This window comes from Homarus americanus, unplaced genomic scaffold (assembly GCF_018991925.1).
Source record: "Homarus americanus isolate GMGI-L3 unplaced genomic scaffold, GMGI_Hamer_2.0 scaffold40565, whole genome shotgun sequence".
NCBI classification, from domain to species: domain Eukaryota; kingdom Metazoa; phylum Arthropoda; class Malacostraca; order Decapoda; family Nephropidae; genus Homarus; species Homarus americanus.
The window spans coordinates 3263116-3289652 of NW_024735503.1; the positions used below are offsets into that span (position 1 = coordinate 3263116).

A 26537-nucleotide genomic window follows, 5' to 3' on the forward strand; every position below is an offset into this window, starting at 1 on the left:
TACTAAAGATTTAATGTACGATAACCTATGATCCAAAGGTTTTACTATAATGATAATAATAACAACAATAACAATACTAATATAATACAAATACTACTACTACTACTACTACTTTTTTTCGTGGCCTCCAGCCTCCCCAATAGCCACACCTTCGCCACCATTTATTTACCTTAATATTAAATATCCTAATACATAAGAAGCTATCCTATCTGTGTAATTAGTTGAGCCGCAGATCTATGCGGCATTCAGTGACTGTAGCCTCATAGTCAATATCTGCAGCAGTTGTCGGAGTAGGGGCAGAAGCTCGTTCCCGAGGCAGAGCAAAGCCGACCGAAGGAGAGAGAGAGGACAGTCGACATCTCATCCAGGCTGTAACATAACTGGGCTGCTGCTCTGTTCGAGATCAACTCCGCGAGTCTGGCGTAGAAACATCTTGCACTTGGGCCCATCCCACCAGAAGTTGTAAACACTAGAGGAGTGAAGCTGCCTTGATCAACGTTTTGAATTCTCTCCCCATATGCCCTTCTCTTGTCGTTCTCGTTCCTCCTGTGTGCAGCATTGAGAGCTAGGTTACGGTGACAAGCGGCCATGGATCAAAAATCCTGATGTCGAAGAAAGCTCGCTGTCCCCGCGTCTACTACTACTACTACTACTACTAATAATAATAATAATTATGATGATGATGATGATGATGATGATAATACCAATACAAAAACAAAATAAAATGATGTATTACGCAGAATTGCATCTCAGGTTACAATATACAAGATATAACACTGTACCAATGTAAACACCAGGTATCACAAAACGTATTAGAGTATTAACAGTTGCAGTGAAGTTCATGGAGACGAAGATTTCGGTAGTAAACAAGTATAACATTATTTTACCCCTTACGGGCAGTGGCGTAGCTAGAGTGTGTATGCCCGGGGGCCCTTGAGTTGCCCCCCGTGACCCTACAAAAATACATATTGCACAGTGACTCACTCTTTTATATATATATATATATATATATATATATATATATATATATATATATATATATATATATATATATATATATATATATATATATATATATTAAATAGTTTGCCTTAAAACAGATGTAAAAAGCCACCCCGATCAAAGTAGGGGCTTTTGTCTGGGTGGCTTCGTCTGGGGGCTTTTGTCTGGGTGGCTTTTGTCGGGGGCTTTTGTCTGTACCCCAGTGAGGATAGTGTCTTAGTATAAAATCGCAATGCTGTGAAACAAAATCTTAATATTTAATCTCAGTACCGCAGCAAAAGTCACATCAATATTTTTAACCAATACTTTAATATTTCTTACCTTATAGTATTATGTCTTCCAACGAAGTAAATAACTGGATCGAAAACACAAGAGAACTTAAAAGTCGTCTAGCCTCCCTCGTCTTGTCACGATGGAGACTTGTGGAGAACTGAAGTGAATTGCTTGTAACTGGTGGATTGGTCGGCTGTACATGAACTGATATGACCCGAGACTGCATGGTTTTGCAGCTACTGGAGACGTTAATTTTCCCTTTGTATCGGCGGCAAGTTAACTCGTCGTGTCTGACCTAACACCTGACCCACACACATGAGCTCACTGGCGTACTTGTTTGAAGTTGTTTCCTAATCCTCAACAGGTTACAGGTTGTGTGTGTGTGTGGGGGGGGCGCATAGCAAGGGTGTACGTAGCTCATGACGTGGCCGTGATGATGTGGGTCAGGTGTTAGGTCAGACACGACAAGGATTAACTTGCCGCCGATACAAAGGGAAGGATTAACGTCTCCAGTAGCTGCAGATATGGGTGATGAGCAGACCCAAAGTGCCGCCCCAAAGTGCCGCCCGGGGCGGACCGCCCCCCCGCCCCCTCAGCTACGCTAGTGCTTACGGGTGATGATGGTAGTGGTGGATTTTGAAGTGGTGGTGGTAGTGGTAGAGGGGTTAGTAGTGGTACTGGTAGTTGGCGGTGGTGGTGATAGTTGATGGTGATAGTAGGAAAGTGATTGTAAAGGTGGTGGTAGTTGATGGTGGTATTTGTGGTAGGTGGTGGTAGGGGTAAAGGTAATTGTTGTTAGCAATAGTGGTAGGTGGCGGCATTGGTGGTAGTACTAGTATGTACTGATAGTGATAATGATGAAAGTACTAGTAGGTGGTAATGGTAGTATGTGGTGGTGGTAGGTAGTGGTGGTAGTGGTATGTAATGAAGGGGTGATAGTACTGGTAGGTACTGTATGTACAGTTGTCAATTCTTAGTTGTCTATTGTCTCTTTGTATGGGCACACAAACGTACGTACATGTAGATATCTCCACTCAGAATGAGGCAGAATAGAAACTCAATGTTTTTTGTATATATATATATATATATATATATATATATATATATATATATATATATATATATATATATATATATATATATATATATATATATATATAGTCAATGCAGTGCTAAGGAGTTACTAGGTGAGGAGTAGCTTGCTCAGAGGTCCTGTAGGGCGAGGAGCTTTCTGAGGAACGTAATTATATACATAGGTGCTACTCGGCACAGTAGCTTATATACAAGGTTGCTACTCGGCACAGTAGCTTAGATACATAACCTACACCCTCTGCAAGTGATGATGAAGGCATCAGGTTTCAGGGTGCCTATATCCCACCAAATGCTGTCCTGTTCGAGAAAATAACAGGAGGGTTATGAAATCAAGGTAGCAAACGAATCGAAAAATAACCCCAAAGCTTTTTATCAACTGGGGCAACCAAAGGTTAGAGACACAATAGGTCCCCTTAAAACTGGGTTTACAGGAGAAATGACTGATGATGAGTTAGAAATGTGTAGTACGCAAATATCATTTTCGCCCAGATTCACAAAATGAAACCTAGCACAGTTTCCTCCCAGAAGTTCATAAGGTGGTTATAAATCTACAGTATAGAAAATATGTTGATGAATATCAATATTACTAGTAACGATGTGCTTAAAGTAATTAATAAACTGAAGTCTCATAAATCGCCTGGTCCAGACGAGGTATATGCTAGTAATATTAAAAGAATGTAGAGATGAGTTGAGTAATCCATTAGCAGTTTTATTTAATAAGTCATTAGAATCGGCCTAGTGCCAGGCGTTTGGAAACTTGCAAATGTAGTTCCGATTTTCAAAAAGGGTGATAGATCAATAGCATCAAATTACCGTCCCATTAGTCTCACGTCAATCATAGGCAAGTTGCTAGAGTCAATTATTGCTACAAAAATCAGAAGCCACCTTGAAACATTCAACTTAATTCATTCTTCTCAGCACGGGTTCACCCAGGGACGTTCTTGTCTCACAAATTTGCTTAGCTTTTTCTCAGAAGTATTTGAAGCGGCAGATAATGATAAGTCATATGATATAATTTATTTAGATTTCAGTAAAGCATTCGATAGAGTCCCTCATGAGAGATTGATAAGGAAGGTAGAAGCACATGGAATAGGTGGATCAGTATTAAAATGGATTAGGGTCATGGTTAACTGATAGGAAACAAAGAGTCAGCATAAATGGATTTAAGTCAGACTGGGGTGGGGTCAAAAGCGGAGTTCCCCAGGGATCTGTATTAGGCCCTCTGCTGTTTGTTATATTCATTAATGATCTTGATTTAGGTATAACTAGTAGGATTAGTAAATTTGCAGATGATACCAAAATGGGGAGAGTGATAAATTCAGACAGTGACTGAACACCTTCAAAGAGATCTAGATACCTTACATGAGTGGTCAGTAGACTGGCAAATGAATTTTAATAGTGATAAATGCAAGGTACTACAGATAGGGAAGACGAATACAAACGTTAAGTATAAACTAGGTAACACGGAAATAGAAAACTCAGTTTGTGAAAAAAATCAAGGTGTATTTGTTAGCAATGACTTGAAACCTAGAAAACAATGTATTAGCGTTCCATCAAGGCAAACAGGATTCTTGGGTTCATATCTAGGTCTGTGAGTAACAGAACTGCTGACGTTATCTTGAAACTTTACCTAGCATTAGTGAGGCCACACATGGATTATGCGGTTCCAGTTCTGGTGTCCTTATTATAGAATGGACATAGATTCTTTGGAGAGAGTACAAAGAAGAATGACAAAAATGATCCATAATATTAGAAACCTTCCATGAAGAAAGACTGAAAAGCTTAGGCTTACATTCATTAGAGAGGCGTAGAGTTAGGGGAGATATGATAGAGGTGTACAAGTGGGTAAGTGGGATTAACAAGGGTAAAATGGAAGATGTTCTGAAGCTCAGTAATAACGAAATAACTAGAACAAATGGCTTTAAATTAGATAAATTACGATTCAGAAAGGATATAGGCAAGCACTGGTTTGGTAATAGAGTTGTGGGTATGTGGAATAGGCTACCGAGTGCTATAGTAGGATCGGGGACGCTAGGGAGCTTCAAGACGAAGTTGGATAGGCACATGGAAGTACTGGGATGGGTGTGAAAGGGATCTGCCCTGTATGGGCCAGTCGGCCTCCTGCAGTATCCCACTTTCTTATGTTCTTATGTTCTTATTCCAAATTTTTGAGCATAATATTCCCCAATTGAATTCGAATTTGCAATCCTTAATACATAGTTTGATGAGTTCGATGAAGTCGTCTTTCGAGACGGGCAGTGAAATGTCATCCAGGGAATCTATGAGGAACTCTAGTAAATCATCAATTGGGACCTTTGTAAAGAGTGATGTTACATCAAAGCTGACCAGTTTAAAATCATGATTAATGTGTAAGTTATTGAGTTTATCAACCAGATCCATATTATTCTTGATATTGGAGTTAGAAATGTTGCCAACTAGGGGATTTAGTAAAGAAACTAACCATTTAGATAGTTTATAAGAGATTGACCCAACTGAGCTAATGATGGGTCTTGCTGGGTTATTGGGCTTGTGGGTCTTGATTACACCGTACATGTATGGCAGTGGAGGGGACGTTGAAGTAAGATGTTTAATGAGAGTAGCTTTGCCTCTCAATAGGGACTTCAGTTTTTTGTTGAACTGGGTGTTGACAGTGTTGAGAGGATTATTTATGAGTTTAGAATATGTTGTAGTATCACATAAAAGGTCATTCATTTTAGAGATATAGTCATCTTTGTTTAAAATCACTACTGCGTTGGCTTTATCTGCTTTAGTGACATGTAGATCCTTATTTTTCTTATGGGCTTGGATTGCTTTGGTGAATCTTTCTGGACAGTTTGGAACACAAGGCTTGGACATAGATGCATACACAACACCTTTACACATGTTCACTTCTTCACTTGTCAAATTACTGAATTTCTCCAAATTGCAAAATGCTCTGGCTATGTCAACACTGTCGACTCCCTTGTTAGAACCATCAAAACTTAAACCATAGCCGAGGGCACACAAGGTATCATTGTCTAGTTGTTTAGAGGAGAGATTCACTACACAGTTGTTATTGGCATCCTTAGTCCAATCACTATTTCTAATAAGGAGTGCCAATTTGTGGTCTATCTTGGCTTGAAGATCAGAACGCTCACGTCTCAGGTTATCAAAACAGTAGTCCAACATGAACTTTTTCCAATAACTCGGTATGGTCATATTAAAAGCACGCTTTTTTTGTCTTACAATACGGAAGGCTTCATCCACTTCAATTTTCTTTATTTCAAAATGTTTCTTAAGGATGATTTCTTGGAACTCATCAAAGGGGCGGTCAGACATCTTCAGGACACGTTGTGGGAGGATTGATCTAGGCATAACTTTTTCACTGAGGCATGTCTGGAGAAATTTCAAACGTATTTTCAATTTGTGGGCCTTGATCATCGAAGAGGAGTATTCAGTAACGAAATGAGACAGTCCAGGACAGCTTGTAGAGAGGATGAAGAAGTGGCGCGTGGAATCCATTTATGCAAGTAAATCACTGTAGGTGCGCGTGATCTAGAATTAAACAACACAAATACAGTGTTAGGACAGGCCAGGAATCCAATGCTCTGTTTGTTCATTTGAGGGATAACAAGCATTGCATTGACTGGGATAATGCCTCCTCAATATTACCATGTAATTCAATTGATAGTAGGAACATCATAGAATCTAGTCTTATTAAACATACCGAAGCATTCAACATGAATTTGAGTAACGGCATGTACAAGCTGGACAATTTTGTAATTAAGAAGATTTGTGACCAGGTGAGAAGGCCGGGTCACCTGACCATCTGACCTGACCACCAACCGTTGTGTGCTATTTAAAGATTAGTAGGGTCATTACCTAATACCTGACCATTGTGGACCTGGTCTCACCCTTCTCTGTATATATACACCTTGATTTGTAATTCTCTCTCTAGTCTGTACTCACCCCTGAAGATGTGAATTACACGAAAGCGCTTGGGAACTTCGTGTTTTCTTCTTTCCTTGTGGTTATCAGCATATACCTAGATCACGCGCACCTACAGTGATTTACTTGCATATATATCTATATATATATATATATATATATATATATATATATATATATATATATATATATATATATATATATATATATATATATATATATATATATATATATTTATATTTATATATATATATATATATATATATACATATACATATTTCATTTTTAGTCCATGTAACACGCGGACTTTGAACATATAATCAACAACCTCACCAGCCAGGACTCGAACCCTGGTCCCACGCAATGGGTCGAGGGTTCGAATCCTGGCGGGTTGAGGTGTTGATGTATGTAGAACTCCGCGTGCTTTATTGGGCTAATGAAATATATATATATATATATATATATATATATATATATATATATATATATATATATATATATATATATATATATATATATATATATATATGTATACCGGTCGGAATCACTGGACTTTATTTTCTCACTTGACTTGGGGTTTATTAAAGATTATTAGATGGTAATGGCAGTGGAAGCGCCCCTTTGTGAGAAATCCCGAACCAGCACAAGAGCACTTAAATTTACTAACAAAATGAATTGTCCGTGACCCGTGGAAGGATAGCGTCTGTGACTGGGATGAATGAGACACACTGTAAAATTTAGACACTTATATTCCCTCCAACACTACAACACAATCAAATAATGGTACACCAATATGCGCACCTCTTAACTTGAACTTAAACACTACTCTGGGGAATAAAAGTTATACATGATATTGAAATTATTAGAAACTCATACAATGCCTCATTAGACATCAATAAATTCAAAGTATTAAGAAGTGTTGCTTGCACACATGAAACAGGCCTTAAGGGTTTTCACAAAATAATATCCACCACTGCGAAAATGGTATAAAAAAATAACAACTTATTAACTCCACCCTGAGTAGGCCTTCAGGGCACTCCACAAAATTGTACTACCCCAACAGATGCACACCTCCTAACCTAACTTAAACACTACTCTGAGGAACAAAGGTTATACCTGAGATTGAAATTATAAAGAAATATTACATGCATTAAAGGAACTAAATCACAGTATCACTTACAACAGAGGAGGAACCTCATCTGAAAAACAGTTCCCTCATTCTCTAGCATCAATTAGTGACACAACATTAAAAAACCATACTATCAAAATTATTTAAGAAATATTAACTACACACAGCCAGACAACATCAGTAACTGAAAAATAGTATTAACTACACACAAAAATATTATCACTATTATTAAGAAGTTACCGAGTCCACCAATACCCGTGAACCATGCTTCCTAACCTAACACACACACAGATTCCACCTGCACTCCATAGTCGTTTAAGGCACAACCAACAGGCACCCGTAGTTTAAGGCCCAAATCAGCCTTTCTCTACCTTGGAAAGTGTACCTCTAAACCCCACTGACTCTTGGCCCCAGTGTGCGGCCCTGTATCACTCAGCTGGATTCACTTTACCCCCAGTACATCCATGAAGCGGAAGGGAGTGAGCCAATCAGACCTTGTACAGTTGAGAGAAGCTTTAGCTTCCCGTTAGCAAGAGGGTTTCACTAAGCTGCTTGAGACATGTGGTGTTGTGAGCCGAGGTAGAGGAGAGCTGATGACCCCAACGATCGTCCCGTCGTCAGCTGGGCACCCAGACGGCTAGATTCACTCAAGAGATCCTTTGATATCCCGCTAAACAGTGACAGGCCTACACTGATCGGTCCAACGGCGACTTTCGCCACCCTCAATCATCAACGGCAGTCTCAAACGGCAGTCAATCTCTCGCAGTCAATTTCTTGCAGTCAAACTCGCGGTCAAGTGGGTTCTGACGGAAACCCTAAAATGAACTCACTGTTAGCTCTTGTTAACTTTATCACTGCCCTATCTAAACCCTGTCTGAGATCGAATGAGACTTACTTGTTATACTGCAATAGTGCAGCACAGGTGACTAGGCCACGTGACTATTTCTGTGACGGACGCGCAGGGACGTCTTGCTGGACCGAATGCTTCCACGTGACTAAGGACCAGCCAGCGTCGCGTCTCTCCAAGGCGCTAGCTTAGGCCTACGTGACATATTTTCCGCCTAACTAATAACTCCTTGGGACACCCGTAACATTATTCAGACTGATAAACGATCTATAATAATTCCAAATTCAATAATAGTCCCTTAACTTCATGAATCTCATCATTATTAATTCGGCAAATTATATTTAATATCATATAGGCCTAGTTCCACAACCTCTCACTATGTTCTGGGAGCGCTCTCTTCCCTCAGACGACCTTGAAAGCTCAGTATCGCCAATGGCGTGGCGTTTGAAATTACTCTGAAATTTCTGAATATTACATATATATATATATATATATATATATATATATATATATATATATATATATATATATATATATATATATATATATATATATATATATATATATATATATATATATATATATATATATATATATATATATATATATATATATATATATATATATATATGGGAATTAGCCCACCCTAGCACAGGTCAAACGACCCACAACGGAGCCTGGGGGGCGAAAAAAAAAGAACGGAAAGAAATTGAAAATATAGAAAAAAAGGTTATACTGTATTAATCTACACCACGAAGATGCCGGAAAACCAGCTTTTTAAAGTGAGACAGATTGTAAGAGCATGGAAACACAGAAGAAGGCAGAGCATTCCACAGTTTGGCTGTGTGAGGAAAGAAGGAGGTACTATAACGGGTTATTCTCGTGTGACTGGTACCGCGGGCAAGACGTGTGTTACGAACCCACGGCCTTGCCGGCGGTACACAGGATGCCAAATCCACCTGAACATTGCCCGTTAAAGTACCTGTAAAAGAGAGAGAGTGAAGCAACATTGCGGCGAAGAGAAAGGGAAGAGAGATTGTCGACTAAAGGAGGAGAGTTAATAAGACGAAATGCCTTTGATTCCACCCTATCTAATAGTTGGACAGAAGAAGAGCCACCCCAGATATGAGAGCAGTACTCCAAGTTAGGACGAATGAATCCCTTATATACTTGGAGCAACTGCTCAGGAGTGAAGTAGCTGCGGCATCTGTACAGCATTCCCAACTTTCGGGAGGCAGCTTTAGTTATACTAAGGATGTGTGATTTCCAGGACATACTGGAGGAAATGGTGAGGCTTAACATATTTATTTCAGAATTTGGGGGGATGATAGCGTCCTGAAATGTAATTGGTGGGAGATCGTCTTCTTTACAAAGTGTAATTGGTAAATATTGAGTTTTGTTACTATTGAACTTAACCAAGTTTGTATCTCCCCATTCAGAGATGCTGCACAGATCCGCGTTGATAGAAGTAATGATATCAGTTCTAGAAACAGATCTAGTTTGAGAGTTAGGAGGAAGGGGAAAATGTGAGGAAGAGTGAAGAGTAGAATCATCGGCGTAAGAATGGATAGAATTAGTTGCAGTGTGAAATAAATCGTTGATAAAAAGAAGAAAGAGAGTTGGTGAAAGAACAGAACCCTGTGGGACACCACTATTGGTAGAGAAAGAGCGAGAAATCGATCCCTCGACAACAACTGCCATGGATCGATTCTCAAGGAAGCTAGAGATGCGAGAACAAAGTAGGGGAGAGAAACCAAAAGAGGGAAGTTTAGATAGCAAAGACTTGAGCCATACCCTGTCAAATGCTTTGGAGATGTCGAGGGCCACGACAAAAGTTTCCCCATAATCCCTAAGAGAGGATGACCAAAGATGGGTGCAATAGGAGAGCAGATCACCAGTAGATCTCGCCTGGCGAAAGCCATACTGGTGATCCGACAAAAGAGAAAGGCGTTCAAGGTGACGGAGAAAATGGGAGTTCAAGATAGTTTCGAGAATCTTAGAGAGGGATGAAGTTAGGGCAATGGGGCGATGGTTAGAGGGATTAGAATGGTCACCCTTCTTCGGGATGGGCTGAACCAAGGCATGCTTCCAAGAAGAAGGAAAAGTTTTGGTTTTGAGGCAAAGGTGAAAGAGGCGAGCAAGCACAGGGGCCAGGGCTTCAGCACACTCCCTCAGAACACGAGGGGGTATTCCGTCCGGTCCATGCGCCTTACTCACATCCAACCTGGATAACACACCGGCAACCCTGCGAGTGGAGATTATAGGAAAGTGCATAGGTTCAGTAGGAGGTGCAGGGGTAGGAGGGGTAGAGTGGGAATCGTCTAAGGTGGAATTAGAGGAGAATAAGGTGCCAAAGAGGTTGGCTTTCTCAGGGGGAGAGTTGGCTATAGAGTTATTGGGACGGAAGAGGGGAGGAAAAGAAGGCGTGCAGAAGTTGTTACAGATGTTTTTAGCTAAGGACCAGAAGGATTTACTAGAGGAAGAATTAGTCAGGACAGCAGTCTTTCTTTTAATAAAATTCCGCTTGGCCCTACGAAGAATAGCCTTACAACGATTCCTAGAAGTAATGAAAGAGGTGTGGGTAATAGGAGAAGGAGATAGTTTCATAGCTCGATATGCCCTATCTCTCACCCTGCAAGCAAGAGAGCAGGAGCGATCAAACCATGATTGTAATGTGAAAGTTTTGGTAGAAGATGGGATAAATGCACTCATACCGCCCTGTATAACCCCAGCAATGCTGTCAGCACATACTGAGGCGTCCCGAGTGGAAAAGCAACATTCATCCCAAGGAAAGTCGGTGAAGAATTCTCGCAAGGATTGCCAGCTTGCCCTCCGATAGTGCCATAGTTGACGTTTAGAGGGGGGTGGGGGAGGTGGTCGTGCCCAGTTTGATTTAATAGAAATAAGGTTGTGATCAGAAGACCCTAAGGGGGCAAAAATTGAGTATGAATAGTGTGAGGGGTTAGAGGTAAAACAAAGATCAAGAATGTTAGCAAGTTGATCGTGTCGATCAGGAACGCGTGTAGGGTGTTTGATTATTTGTTCCAAATCATTAAGTAAGGAAAAAGAGAGTGCCTCAGCTCCACCTGGGTCATCCCTTGCAGAGCCAAGCCACTCTCTGTGATGTACATTGAAATCCCCTAGGTAGAGGATCTCGGTGTTGGGGTGTGTGGATAGCAACGACTCATGGCAAGAAGTGAGATAGTCAAAGAGTTCGAAATAGTTGGTAGAGTTGGGAGAACAGTATAGGAAACAAAGAAAAATAGTCACAGTAGGTAGAGATATTTTGAGCCAGATGACATCATAAAGGGGAGATTCAAGATCCGGGAATCGGGCTATAGGTGTACGTGTGTTGCAGTAGGCGCATACACCTCCCTTAGAACGGAAGTAGGTATAAAGGTTGTAGTTAGAGACTTGAAAAGGTTTGGGTGAAGCTGCTTTGGTCAGTTGAAGTTCGGAGAGTAGTAAGAGGTCGGGGGAAGAGGTTGATAGATGGTGCTCCACAGAAGAAAAATTGGATCTCAGTCCGCGAATGTTGGAAAAATTAAGTGTGAAAAAAGCCGTTCCTCCAGCAACCGCGGTGACGTCAGTTGAGGCCCCAGTAGCTTGATGATGATCAGGTCGGCCCTGGGGTCCACAACCTTCCCGACCAGTGGGACCCATCCAAGAAGGCCCCGCTTCAGTATTAATGTCAACTGACATAGGAGAATAAAATAGAACGAATAAAACAGATCAAGAATGAGTACGGTTTCAGTTGTGGTGTTGTCAATAGTAAGATAGTAAGAGAACCAGTTGAGACCCTGCAATTGTGTGTAAATGAGGCAGAAAGATAGATCAGCAACCTGGGACTTGGTCACAATTTTGTGATGCCATATAGCAGCAGTGTCTACCGTTAGACAACACATTATGCTTCCAATATCTTCCCAGGTGGTAGTACCTCCCTGTTTGGTAGCTGCCTACTACCTACTACCTATATATATATATATATATATATATATATATATATATATATATATATATATATATATATATATATATATATATATATATATATATATATATATATATATATATATATATATATATATATATATAATGGACACAAGGAAGAAAACACGAGTCGTGTTTTCTTTCCTTGTGTTATCAGCATAACCTGGCACCACCATTGATTTACTTGCATATATATATATATATATATATATATATATATATATATATATATATATATATATATATATATATATATATATATATATATATATATATATATATATATATATATATGGGTGGTTACAGGACAGCCGGTCATGTAAACTGCCTTTGTAGTTCATAGTGGCACCTTCCCGCGGTACAGGTTTCACACCTACAATAGTCGCAGATCTAGTCTCCTGTTGGTGACAATCTGCACTTGTATACACTCACATCACGTGGTACTGGTAGCTTAGGTCTCACAGCTCACAGTGTGGGATAGGGTTCTTGTTCCTCATCTGATGGAGTTGGGAGCCCTCGTTTCTCACCTGGTGGAGTTGAGAGCCCTCGTTTCTCACCTGGTGGAGTTGAGAGCCCTCGTTTCTCACCTGGTGGAGTTGAGAGCCCTCGTTTCTCACCTGATGGAGTTGAGAGCCCTCGTTTCTCACTTGGTATACTGTAGAAAGTCCTTATATCTGGTGTTAGTGGTCAGGTCTGGATGGGTTGTCAGCACTAACCACGGAGCATCGACTTGTCACTGTCTAATACTTATTTCTATTCCTTTTGAGTTGAAATTATCACTTTTGTACATCAGTTGCGGTTTATCATCAATCTTTGCACTGTATTGTTGGTGGGAGGATGAGGGACGACAGACCGGCCAGGCAGAAACCATGGCCGCCTTCGCAGAGTAGCACCTAGTACAACCTCACCTCATGAAGGCTGAATATGAAGTAGTAGTAGCAGCAGTAGTAGTTTCATTATCCTTACATTTATCAATATTATTTTTATTTTGTCACTGTCAAATTTAATCAGTTACTTATTATTATCGATCCTAACTAATCACTTACCACTGTACCCTGTGTGGTGGTCTGCAGGAGGATGTGGGTGAGGGTGAGGGAGGAGGGCTGCAGATCACAGGAGAGGGGCTACTGTCTGGGGCGCCCCGAAGCAGTGACGCCGAGGACGACCCCTTACAGCACCAGGACCCGCCCCAGGAAGCTGACAGGACCCAAGGCACCATCACCCCTGCTTCCTTCAGGAGACCACCCAAAGTCTCCAATCCTCCGTCTGTCAGGTAAGCTGTAATAATAATAATAATAATAATAATAATAATAATAATAATAATAATAATAATAATAATAATAATAATAATAATAATAATAATAATAATAATAATAATAATAATAAACGGTTTATTGAAAAAGTTTGCAGCCCGAAGGCTGAAAATATACATTGGACATAAATGACTTATTACATACATTGGTGGTTTAACAAAAGCCTTCATTAGAGAAAGGTGAAGGAATATACAGTGAACATACAGATTAATGTTTACACACGTAGATCATGTGAGCTGAGGTGTTGAACAGCATACACGCAGTGTAGTAACTCCCTCACAGATGGCGTTATGAGGGGCTTGACGTGGTGTAGTAATTCCCTCAAAGATGGTGTTACTAGGGGCCTGATGATGTAGTAATTCCCTCACAGATGGTGTTATGAGGGCCTGATGTGGTGTAGTAATTCCCTCACAGACGGTGTATGAGGGGCATCACATGGCGTAGTAATTCCCTCACAGTCTTGAAAGAGTGTAGGGAACAGATTAGCGGACCCCTCGTAAATTTATTTACAAAATCATTAGGCACCGGAGTTGTGCCAGACTTGTGAAAACAGGCAAATGTAGTACCCATATTCAAAAAGGGAGACAGAGCATCAGCGTCAAATTACCGGCCGATCAGTTTGACGTCAGTAGTGGGGAAATTTCTTGAATCAATTATAGCAGATAGCATCCGATCGCATCTAGAGAAAAGCAAATTAATCTACGACTCTCAACATGAGTTTCTAAAGGGAAAATCTTGTCTAACAAATCTGCTGACGTTTTTTAGGAAAGTCTTCGAGTAGTAGATAATGACGAAAATTACGATGTTATTTACTTAGACTTTAGCAAAGCATTTGACAGAGTACCGCATCAGAGGCTTCTGAGAAAAATTAAGGCTCATGGTATCGAGGGGAAAGTTTTAAGTTGGATAAAATCATGGCTCACCGATAGAACGCAGAGGGTCAGCGCAGATGGTGTTAAATCTGAGTGGGGCCGTGTAACCAGTGGGGTTCCCCAGGGGTCAGTACTAGGCCCACTCTTGTTCATAATCTACATAAATGATCTAGATACTGGGATCAGCAGCGACATAAGCAAGTTTGCGGATGACACCAAAATAGGGCGGCAGATTAATTCAGGGCAGGATGCAAATGCATTACAGGAGGATCTAAATAAACTGCAGGGGTGGTCTGAAAAATGGCAAATGAAATTCAACACCAGCAAGTGCAGCGTACTTAATATTGGAAGAACAAATACTGATAATGTATACAGCCTTAACAACATCAACCTAGAGAAGTCGACTTGTGAAAGAGACATAGGGGTACTTAAAAGCCCGGACCTACGGCCTAGAAAACAGTGCGTTAATGTTCGAAATAAGGCAAACAGAGTATTGGGTTTTGTATCTAGAAGTGTAAATAATAAGAGTGAAGAGGTCTTATTGCAACGATATCTTGCGCTAGTCAGGCCGCACCTCGATTATGCGGTTCAGTTCTGGTGCCCTTATTATAGAATGGATATCAATTCACTAGAGTCGGTGCAGCGAAGAATGTCAAAAATGATTCCGGGACTTAGAAACCTTCCATATCAGGATAGGTTAGAGAAACTTAACTTGCATTCCCTAGAAAGACGAAGAGTGCGGGCCGATATGATAGAAGTATTTAAGTGGGTGAAAGGAATCAATAAAGGGGATATAGATAAAGTTCTTATAATATCCGAGCAGGATAGGACTCGAAGCAACATATTTAAGTTGGATAAGTTTAGGTTTAGGAGGGAGATAGGAAGAAACTGGTTCACATATAGGGTGGTGGACGAGTGGAACAAGCTTAGCAACTTTGTAGTAAGTGCTGGAACTCTGGAAAGTTTCAAAAGGAGGCTACATAGATTCATGGATGATAGAGAGAGGTAGTAACTCTCGACAGGAGCTGCCATGCACAGGCCAACCGGCCTATTGCAGACTCCTTATTTTCTTTTGTTCTTATGTTCTTATCACTTGGTGTAGTAATTCCCTCACAGACGGTGTTTTGAGGAACTTCACATGATGCTATAGCAACTCATTCACTACGTGGTGTCGTAGCATCATGGGGACACCACTTGGTCTGTTGTCACAAGACTTCACTCACTCAAGTGGGTAAAGTGTGGTCCCAGGCCTCTCTATCGTGGAGTCTCAGGGGAATTATCACTAGGTACATAAGAACATAACATAAGAATGGAGGAAACTGCAGCAGGCCTATTGGCCCATACTGGGCAGTCCCGTTTACACCCAACCCCTATTGCTCATATGAGCATCCAACCTATGTTTGAAGCAATTCAGCGTATTCGAGTTAATGATGATATTTGGTAACTTGTTCCATTCATCCACTACTCTGTTCCAAACCAGTGTTTACCTATTTCACGCCTAAATCTAAATTTGTCTAATTTAAAACCATTGTTACGAGTTCGCTCCTGGTTGGATAGTTTGAGTACCTTTGTAATGTCCCCTTTGTTTAGCCCTGCCTTCCACTTATACACCTCTATCAGGTCGCCCCTCGCTCTACGTCTCTCAAGGGAGTGCAAATTAAGATGCTTTAACCTGTCTCTATACTCAAGGTTCCTAATGCCCGGGATTAGTCTTGTCATTCTCCTCTGAATTCTTTCCAAGAACTGAACTGCGTAATCCAGGTGTGGTCTCACAAGAGCAAGATACAGTTTTAGGATGACCTCGCTAGTCTTGTAACTAACACTCCTTTGTATGAACCCAAGTACTTTACTAGCCTTGTTACGAGCAAAAACACATTGTTTACTTGGCTTAAGGTTCCTACTTATCATTACTCCTAAATCTCTCTCGCCGTCGGATTTCTCTATGGCATCGTTGTTCATCTGGTATCTGGTTTCCCTGTTTACATCTCCTATACTGAGTACTTTACATTTGTCGACGTTGAATTTCATCTGCCATTTTTCAGACCATTCGAAAAATTTTTTTAGATCTTCCTGTAGTTTTGCCGAGTCCTCGTCAGATTTGATAACACGTCCTATTTTAGTGTCATCAGCAAATTTACTTATGTTGCTGTCAATGCCGATATCTATGTCGTTTATGTATATAATAAATAATAATGGTCCAAGTACTGAGCCTTGGGGAACTCCACTTGTGACGTTGCTCCAATGGGACTTAGTGCCGTTAATGCTCACTCGCTGTTTCCTGTCCTGTAACCATGCCCTAATCCATTTAAGGATGTTACCTTTGATGCCATGAGCTTCTACCTTTCTAATTAGTCTTTCGTGGGGGACTCTGTCGAAGGCTTTGCTAAAGTCGAGATATACCACATCATAATTGTGCCCCTCGTCCACCGATTCGAAAACTGATGAAAAGAATGTTAATAGATTAGTTAGGTAAGAACGTCCGCTTGTGAAGCCATGCTGGGAATCATTGATCAATCGGTGCTTCTCCAGGTGATTTCGAATAGAGTTTGAAATGATTGCTTCCAGTAATTTGCCTACTATTGATGTTAGGCTGATTGGGCGGTAGTTAGAGGATAGTGATCTATCCCCCTTCTTGAAAATCGGTATTACATTCGCTATCCTCCAGGATTGTGGTACTACACCTGTTTTTAATGACATGTTAAACAACTTTGCTAAGGGCATACTAAGCTCTTCCTTACATTCCTTTAATACTCTGGCAAATATCTCATCGGGACCAGGTGACTTATTAGGCTTTAGTTTGTCTATTTGCTTACTAACATCGTTACTAGTCACTACTATCTCACTTAATTTGTTTTCTTCACTATCTCTGAATAGAGTCGGTGCCTCGGGTATCATGTTTAAATTTTCGGTGGTGAAAACTGTTGAAAAATATTTATTCAAATTATTGCTCATTTCTCCGTCGTTATCAGTGAGCTCGCCGAAGTCTGACCGTATTGGTCACCTGGGACCTCACTGTGTGAAGGTGTGTGTGTGTGTATCACGCCTTAATTGATTGAGATCCTGCGGTCAAAAAATTATAATTTTTGCATTCAATCTTGCCATTATCTCAAATTATAATTTATCAGTGTTTTTTTTTTACTAATACATGTTATACAGTAAGCTTACAGTATAATCTATACAAAAAAAGTTTCAGTGTTCAGTTTTATCTATCCGCTGTAAACGGTAATCTTGGGGTGACCTTAGGGATGATGTATGTAAAGAATCTTAAGTTTTGTCGGTATGCGGGACGTCCTGATTTCATTAGACGACAATTTTGTAATTCCATCAAATTCTTCGCGAGGAAGAAGTTGAATCATGAAAGGTTCCATATAACAAGAGCTTTTGCCTCATTATTTATCTGTAAGTGCCACAAAGATCATTAACTTTATAGCTTATATGTTTGTTTGTACTGCAGGAGTTCTCGCAAGTCGTCAGTGGGTGGATCACACAGTTCTATCGCTTCGACTCCCAACCCCGAGAAGATCCTGAAGGAGGCGGCACATCTTCCTCCTGACACCGTGGAGGACGCTCTGCTGCCTCGCCGACCAGAGGAGGAGCTGGTGGAACTGACGGGGTCTCGCGCTCTCGCCATCCGTCTTGTGGACCATCCGGCGCCCACCAACTGTACCAAATATGTAGTCATACGACCAAATACTGCTCCCTCGCCCGCCCCATCCACAAAGCCGCCTCTACTCCCAAAACGCCCCAAAACTGCCAAGATAATTAGGAAAGTTCCAGAGATCGAATTCGCTCTTAAATGGGACCTCAAAGAAAATATCATGGAGGAGGAGGAAGAAGACGAGGCCATTGAGGTGGTCTCGCTGAAGAAGACCAAATCACGTGACCCTCCGACCCCACGGTCCGTCAGCTCTGTGGATTCTGGAGTTCACATCCCCAAGACGGCGTGGAATGACGGGCCAGACACTGGCGAACTCGCATCAAAGTTAGAACGCCTCGAAATGAACCAAGAATCAGCGTCCTCATCACGGCAACGACCCCCAGAACCAGAGTCAGGTTATGGCACTCCCAAGTCTCGAGATTCTCGAGCCAGCCTGCCGTCTGTGGGCTCCAGGGCTAGCTCAGGGAAGTCAAGCGTCAAGATGCCCGTCAAGACCGGGAGTGCACCGTCAGATAGCAAGAATGGCAGTCGTAGGATATCCATGGACTCTCAGAGGCTGGCTCAAGAGAGTCCTAAATCAACGCCCAAGTCTAGGATAGCATCCTCAGGTGTAGAAAAACGTTCGCCCAAGTCATCTAAGGAATCCAGCAGAAGCATAGAGACTCAGGGGTCCCGGAGGAAAGTTAAACCTCCAAGCCCTCGAGTCGAAGACAAGGGGAGATCAGAAACTCAGTTTCGAGATCCTTTGGCTATTATGGAGACAATGGATTCTGTGTTCCACACCGTTCCCCTGCGAGATACCGGAAGAGGAAACCACACGTACAGAAGCACGACGGCGGAGAAGCGGCAGGTTGTGGCAGCGACACAGACAGAGGAGCCAGTTGCAGAAGCGTTCGTCAGGTCTTCTGACGACGATAGCAACGGCGGTCAGCCAACTGAGGCTAAGGTAAGATGATACGACGATTATCTTATACTAAACTAAGCGAATTCTCCTGCCGTCATAATTTGGTTTGCGACTGGGCCATCTCTACATATAAGGCACTCACTGTGCTGTGAGCATGGGCGGGCAGCAATATGTTGGGTGTACAGTACTCAATTGACACATGTAAGTTCTACCTCACTGATGATATATTATTTTTACTTCGTTATTATGCAATTTGCACTCTATGGTTGTAACTCTGCATGTATGCATCTTTAATTACCCGTCTTTAGTAACCCCAAAGATTTTGCCGTGGCTACTGTATTTCCCGTAACTCCTGTATGTCTTCCCGTGACCCCTGTATATGTTCCTATAACCTCTGCAATATTTCTATAATTCCAGTAATATTCCTATCTCCCTCCCCTCTGATCTTCGTAGTTTCAGGCATTTTTTTAATTAACTGCATTTGTCTTGCATCCCCCCCCCCCCAGGTGCGTCACAATCATCCGGGTCACCTAAGATCACGAAACTGTCTGGCGTGTGAGGTGCGGGCTATGGAGGAGCCGCCCAAGAAGTTCCAGGGTCCCTCAGACTACAAGCCTGCCTTTAAAGCTGGCAAGGTGCATCAGGGGTCTAATGTCAAGAAGCCCAAGTGAGTTACTCAAGTTTTGTTTTTGATACAGGTGCATCAGATGTCAGAGTTATTAAGTAACGTTTATTAGGTCTTAAAACTTAACGTGATTTAACTGGCAGGTTTGGCACATTCGGCAACGTATAATTACCCACTTTATCAATTACCCATGGACACTTTCCTCTCCTACAGGTACATGCGGCAGAGCGAGCGGTACAACGCTAGGCTGCGGGCGCGCCACGAACCCCCAAGGTACTGGCCTATCAACACGCTCAGCTCTCCGTTCTGCAACCGTGCGGGGTATGGCCAGGACCAGTACCCGGACCACATGAGGCTCCGCACCACCTACGGCATGGCTCACGCCCCCACCCCCAAGCCCGTTCACACCTCCCTCATCAAGAAACTCTACCTCTGAGGCATGTGACACTCTCAAGCTCTGCCTGTGAGGCGTATGGCACTCCCAAGTTCTGCCTGCTAGGTATGAGGCACTCCCAAGTTCTACCTGTGAGGTGTGAGGCACTCCCAAGTTCTGCCTGTTAGGTGTGAGGCACTCCCAAGTTCTGCTTGTGAGGTGCGAGGCACTCCCACGTTCTGCCTGTAAGGTGTGAGGCACTCCCAAGTTCTGCCTGTTAGGTGTGAAGCACTCCCAAGTTCTGCTTGTGAGGTGTGAAGCACTCCGAAGTTCTGCCTGTAAGGTGTGAGGCACTCCCAAGTTCTGCCTGTAAGGTGTGAGGCACTCCCAAGTTCTGCTTGTGAGGTGTGAGGCACTCCCAAGTTTTGCCTGTAAGGTGTGAGGCACTCAAGTTCTGCCTGTAAGGTGTGAGGCACTCCCAAGTTCTGCCTGTAAGGTGTGAGGCACTCCCAAGTTCTGCCTGTAAGATGTTTTCAATCTCTTCCCGTGAGACGCTCGGTGGTAACACAGTTATATCTCAGAATTTCTTATTGTTGGTGAACTACTGTAGTGTAATAACTAACGTTTTTATGCGCTTAAAACCCCTGGTATTTGAAGAGTAATAATAACAACGCTCGGTGGTCCCTTTGGGCGTGTGTGATTCTGAAGTGATTTGTGTGGGTGTGCGTGTAGTGACTCGGCCAAGTGTGGTGATGTGAGACAGCGAGTACCGGGCCACACAGTTTGCTTCACACAATACCCGAGCATCTGGAGAGGTACTGTTGCGTAGTATACTGAAACAGGGACATACTGTATTTTAATGCGATTTCCATAGACTGTAAGAGGAAGAACATGTAGGACTTCAGAAGTTACACAATACTTCATAAACTTGTGCTCACTAGTGTGTACAGTATATGTTTTGGGCGAAGACGGAATATATAAAAATTAAAAAAAAAAAACTAAATAATTGCATCATTAGAAACAAATTGCCCAAATTAACTGATAATGCTTATTAATTGGCTTTCAAACTGCAGTTTTTATATACACAAATAATATTAGGCGAGGGAGAGAGGACTCAAAACATGCCAATAAAGTGTTCATTATTTGCCAGTGTCGGCAGCATTATATTTAGTATTATTGTGGGATGGAACCAGGCGGGTCTCACATCAATGTGCTGTCGAAGCTTCAGGTCTTGTCTGCCTTTTACATATTCCCTTAAACAGACGGTCAGCCTTTGTATACTTATATACCAATAGATTATTTAATGTACCTATGACCAGTACGCCTCTATTTGTAAAATCAATTCGTATTTAATTCAAATCCAGCCTCTTTATCTTTATCTCACTTAGCATAACCGTAGGTGATAAAAGTACAACTGACGTAACCTTCACTCAGATATCGAAATAATCATATATATTACCTCTGATACTTCTCGTAACGTGAGTGAGATACGAAACAAACCACTGTACTCAACTCTCCAAACGTCTTCAGTTTCAGGGGACTTTTTCTTGGCAGACAAGATCCACAAAATATCATCCAACGGAAGCCTCTTCCCCAACCCCAATGTCCCCACTGCTTACTGGTCAGCTGAAGATCCTGAAGTGTTACATCTCCAGCAGCTACGGCTGAGGAAGAGTTATCTGAGCCCCGTGGGGAGGTCTGATAAACACAGTCACTGAAAGGGGGCGATCTGTTGAACAGTTGAAAGTGCTAGAATGTTTACATCTATTCGGCGTCGAGGGTCAGCCACAACACCACCAGAGAGGCTGGACGCTAGAGGTTACCATGCTGTCAACAGTCTACTCTCATCATCGACCTCGGCCGACTATTTCTAGTGCCCTCAGCCGCTCCTAGCAGCACTCTTAGGAAGCTTAGAAGCTTCCTCGGCTAGTTCCAAGCAATAACCTCAGCCAGCTGTCAGCAATGTGTGACGGGGGCTCCCTTGAACTGAAGGCTTTCCGTTCAGTTTATGGTATATCTAAACTGACCCAGGATGGCATCTGGTTCCTCACAACCCTGCTCGACCTTGAGGTTCTATAATGAGTCGAGGAAGATGGTTCGCTGGCGTCTCTTCACTAGTTCATCCAACACGTTGTGCACATTAAAGCGCAGGAGATTCCCTTTAGTAAATCCTAGAATCTGATTGGCTGATGAAGATTACGATACACACCAACCAGACGCCAGGGAATAATTGCCCTTATTTTTTATTGAATCTCAATGGCTTCGTTGGATTCGCGAACTCAAGTGCAAACTATAAAAATGAACTAATTAGTACAACAATTATTTCTTAACAGCTAGAGAAGCATAGTGTGTACCGTATATTGAGGCAGTTTTATATCCTAACTCAAACTTCACTGTATAAAGTTAGTTGAATTGATGATGGTTGTATGAATGACGATTTTAAATTTTCTAAAACTAGAATAAATCTTCGTTTGATGTTTTTATGATTCCTTGGTGTGACGGTGTGTTGTCTCCCTCAACCTGTATACTGTTGGTCCATTCTAAAGACTTTTCGGGTCACGTTAAGGAGATATCTCAGCTTATTTCACTTGAGTTAAGGTGTGTAATCATCTGATGAAATAATCTGGGGTTGTCTAATCTTCACATAATCCGACTTTTCTTCATTAGTACTTGACTATCTCTAAGATCTTGAAGGGAAAATGCTCATTCAGAAAAGACAAAAAATCCGGGTGTTTGTACTTCAGCACATCAGATTCTACTCTTTTGACCAGGGTGATAGACACGATCTTGTTCCTTTTTTTAAGATACCAACGTCTTCCTTTAGTGGCTCGCATACAAGACGATACCGTCCTCTAAGTATGCAGGGTGTAAGTGAAGGGGGTAAGAAAAAAATAGCTGGTTCACAAGTGTGAAGGAACATTTCTACCTAATGGTCAAATAGCCGACCACAACATTCTTCTTAAGGTCAATAGAATAAGGTCTGTTCACGCATCAAGGAAAACGGAAACTCTCCAGACTCGTGACGTCACTTGTACCCACCTCTAACCGAGATCACATATTATACCAGACTAAGTAATTGTCATTTCTCCTTAATTTCCGCGAACAATTTTCATAATGGCTATTCAAATAGGTGTAAAATTACCAATATCAATATACAGTATTTTGTATCATTTACTCACCACCAATACCGCTACCGCAAGAAACCGTTTAATTAATTAAAGTCACCGAGATCAGCTGTTATTTTTTTTCCATAAATTGTAACCTACTGTTTTCAGCTCTTTTTGTGCTAAATCCATATCCTAACTATTTTTTCTAGCTAAGCATATGATTAGAGGAACACTGAACTAATTTATCAATAAATAAATCCCGAATAAATGCTGAATTCCATCCTATACTTAATATCCTGAGCGGCAGCTGCCAAACGTACGACGCAGATTCCTCTGACACGTTCGTGCTTATACGTTTGGTATTGCTTAGATTATATTATATTAATACAGTTTAGTGAGTGCTACCAGTGCATGGAGGTCGAATATAAAACGACTAATTTATACAAATCTATAATAACAATGGTATTTATTTATTTCCCTTAATTATTCACTTCCAACAACTCTATTAATTAATTGCATTATTATACATCAAAGCTTACTTATACCATTTATACTATACTAACAAATTCTGGGGTCATTAATTCTAAGGGGATAACTTAACTCTATTCTTAATTTTAAGGTCGCTGCCACCAGACCCCCTCTGGACAGTATGTAGCTCGTTAGGTAGCGGGCAGAGTAAGCTAGGCATTGGGTTGGGTTTTTCATTGACCAAATCGATAGTTGGGAGAAGGGTGAAACAACAAGCATATCTTAACTAATTTATTCCTTGTAAAACATATTGCATCCCGTCAAAATACAAGAAGAGTTGGCCTTCCTCAGAAGAACAACTATGATTTTAGTTACACTGCCCATCAATATACGTCTTACATTAATTGCGTATCACTAACATACTCATTCCTCATAACAATCACTGACCTCCTTACCTCGGTCATTCCTTCTCACTATAACACCAAACCCATCAGTATAAAATCACCTGTTACATTACAAAAAGAGTTGGTCTTCATCAGGAGAACAACTATTATTTTCATTACACTTCTCTTGATGAGCAGATGGGATACTTCCCAGGTAATCATACCAGTATTGGTTCCACGCCTGGTATTAGGAAGTCGCTCCACGTAGCGACCGCGAAACTTCTCAAGTATACAGTGATTTTCTCCTATCCTGGGTGGTGATATGTAGGGTATCCACAGATTCACAGTGAAGGTGCATGACCACTGTGAGCAGACGCACCTCACATGGGGTGGCCTTCACAGTGTGGTCATGGCTGACGCCCAGAAGGCGCTCAGAACGCGTCCTGTTTGGTGAGAAGTCGAGGCATCACTAAGAATAATGCCTGAAGGGCTTTCATCACCACACACTAGTAAGCTATGACTTCACTTTATAACATCAGGCAAGGTTTTAAGATGTAAAAATTGCAAGACAAGTCTTTTTAGGGCTGAATAAAGCACGATGAAGGGCACTGACCTGTGTTGGTGAGAAGTCGAGGCATCACTAAGGGCGGAACCTCACGTCTCTCACTGACTAGGCCTACAGTTTCCAATCTTTAATTTTCACTTTGATTTCTTATGGTTCTCACATGAACACTTTCCTATTTATTGTGTCCTTATGCCTTATAAATACATATCTTAGTCCTAAATTACATAATAAAGTACGGCTCTGGTTTGACAGTTCCTGGGGAAATTCATTGGGTTATACTATAACCCAATGAATTTTAAAATCAAATTAACAGTATATACTAGCAGAAAGGCATAATATAATGCGAAACAGCAAAGCCCAATCATTAATTAAGCAACGGGGCACTAAGTAACCAATCACCGATGACGTTTACATTCATTCATAATTTTTACTACGTAGTATAGTAAACAAACGGCCTTGAGTTGCCAGCTGTCTCCAGCAGTGTTCGAAGAATCTTGAATGTGACTGTACATCCAGTCGTGGTGTAAGTGGAAATTGGGCCTAAGTGCCACAGTGCAAAATAAGTTTACCCTGTAGTTGAGTTCCTATAATTGTTCATTAAATCTAACGTCATTTTAATAACCCTTTTGTGCTTTTAATAAACCATTTTATTTGTATGTTGGGGCTATTATTCGCCTGCAGTTGTTCACTGTTATTCCTTCCTATTGCTTGATACCATAATTACATATACCCATGTGCCCTCACCCTTTAGTCACGCTACCACAGGTCAGAGGTTGAAGTAATTTGAAGAAATATTAAAGTAATAATGTAAGATAAGAGTTCACGCTCTTATACTACAATCAACAGAATTAGGAGGTGATTCCCAGATAGAGTGGGAGGTGCGCCTGTCACTCGGTTTTGAGGGTTGCTGGTTTCCACCACAGAGGGTAGACGTGTAGTACTCGAGTTGGCCGGCAGGGGGGGGGGAACTCTTCAGGTGATAGCCACAGTGGCTGGTTCCCCCTCAGTGGGGAAGGGATTCTCGAGGGGCTTGGGGGGGGTTGGTACAATGGGCGGGTGTCCACTTGCCCTATCCCTCACGACAAGGGTAGGCGTAATTAGTCAACAATATTTCAGTACCGAGGGGTATGTCATCACATACGCTGTACTTACAAGTGTGGGTTAATGCAAACCAGTATGGTGTTCCAAGAGACAACAGTACTGCATAAATTGTCCCAGCACAAATTCTTGGACAGGATTGTGAGTCGGTGTTCACCAGTGCGAGCAGAACGCTGATCTTCACAGCATCACTCGGAAGGGCGATCTATCTCATGGCGGGGTGGGCAGCACTGGCACCAGTCGAAGGCAGTCCACTCAGCAGAACCAGGAGTTTTTAATTTTTTTTTTTTAGATTGCTTCCAAGGGGGCTAGTTTATTGGTTACCCCCTTACATCCTGTGCAAGGTGAAGCGCAGAAGCGTTTACAGTGCCCATCTGGGAAGCATGCGTAATTCATGCTTGCCTTTATGGCTCATGCATTAAGGGCGTAAAAGCCTGAAGGGTCATGGGTTTTGTCAGCAAGTTACATAAAGTGCCTCTCTCCCTCCGAGTGCACTCATCCGCCGTGGACTTCCCTGAGTGTTGATGTTGTCGTCCACACCTTCCCTGATCGTAAATCCACCCAACTGTGGTATATGCTCAAACTTAACTGCCTTGAGCAGATTAATGATGTCGCCTCCTCTCTTACGACCTCCCTCCCTCCTACTGTCCTGGGTGATGTCCAGTGTAACTCTAATGGGGGGGGGGGGTGTTCGTGAATTACATCAATAATCATAATATCACTGTATACGACACAGACAAAGTGACACATCTGAGGGGGCAGACTTGATTATGTGATCTAGTAGACAGTAATGTCAAGGCTAAGGTCATCTCAGACCACCTAGTCAGTGATCATTATGCAATACTTACTGAATACATTGTTCCTGACTTCAAGTGTGAACCCCATCCTAAGCTCAGAATAAACATCTCAGA

The 26537-nt window shown here is 41.7% G+C and overlaps 1 protein-coding gene across 1 annotated transcript in view; it reads left to right on the plus strand.

The window, feature by feature from the left end:
• Positions 1 to 24829, plus strand: part of LOC121871146 — a 43634-nt gene extending 18805 nt beyond the window's left edge. Inside the window, exons 5-9 of the mRNA XM_042373288.1 lie at positions 12716 to 12910; positions 13334 to 13533; positions 17900 to 19049; positions 19514 to 19674; positions 19846 to 24829. Coding sequence (XP_042229222.1) covers positions 12716 to 12910; positions 13334 to 13533; positions 17900 to 19049; positions 19514 to 19674; positions 19846 to 20068 — 1929 coding nt within the window. The 3' untranslated portion in view covers positions 20069 to 24829. The remainder of the gene's footprint in view (positions 1 to 12715; positions 12911 to 13333; positions 13534 to 17899; positions 19050 to 19513; positions 19675 to 19845) is intronic.
• The last annotated feature ends 1708 nt before the right edge of the window (positions 24830 to 26537 follow it).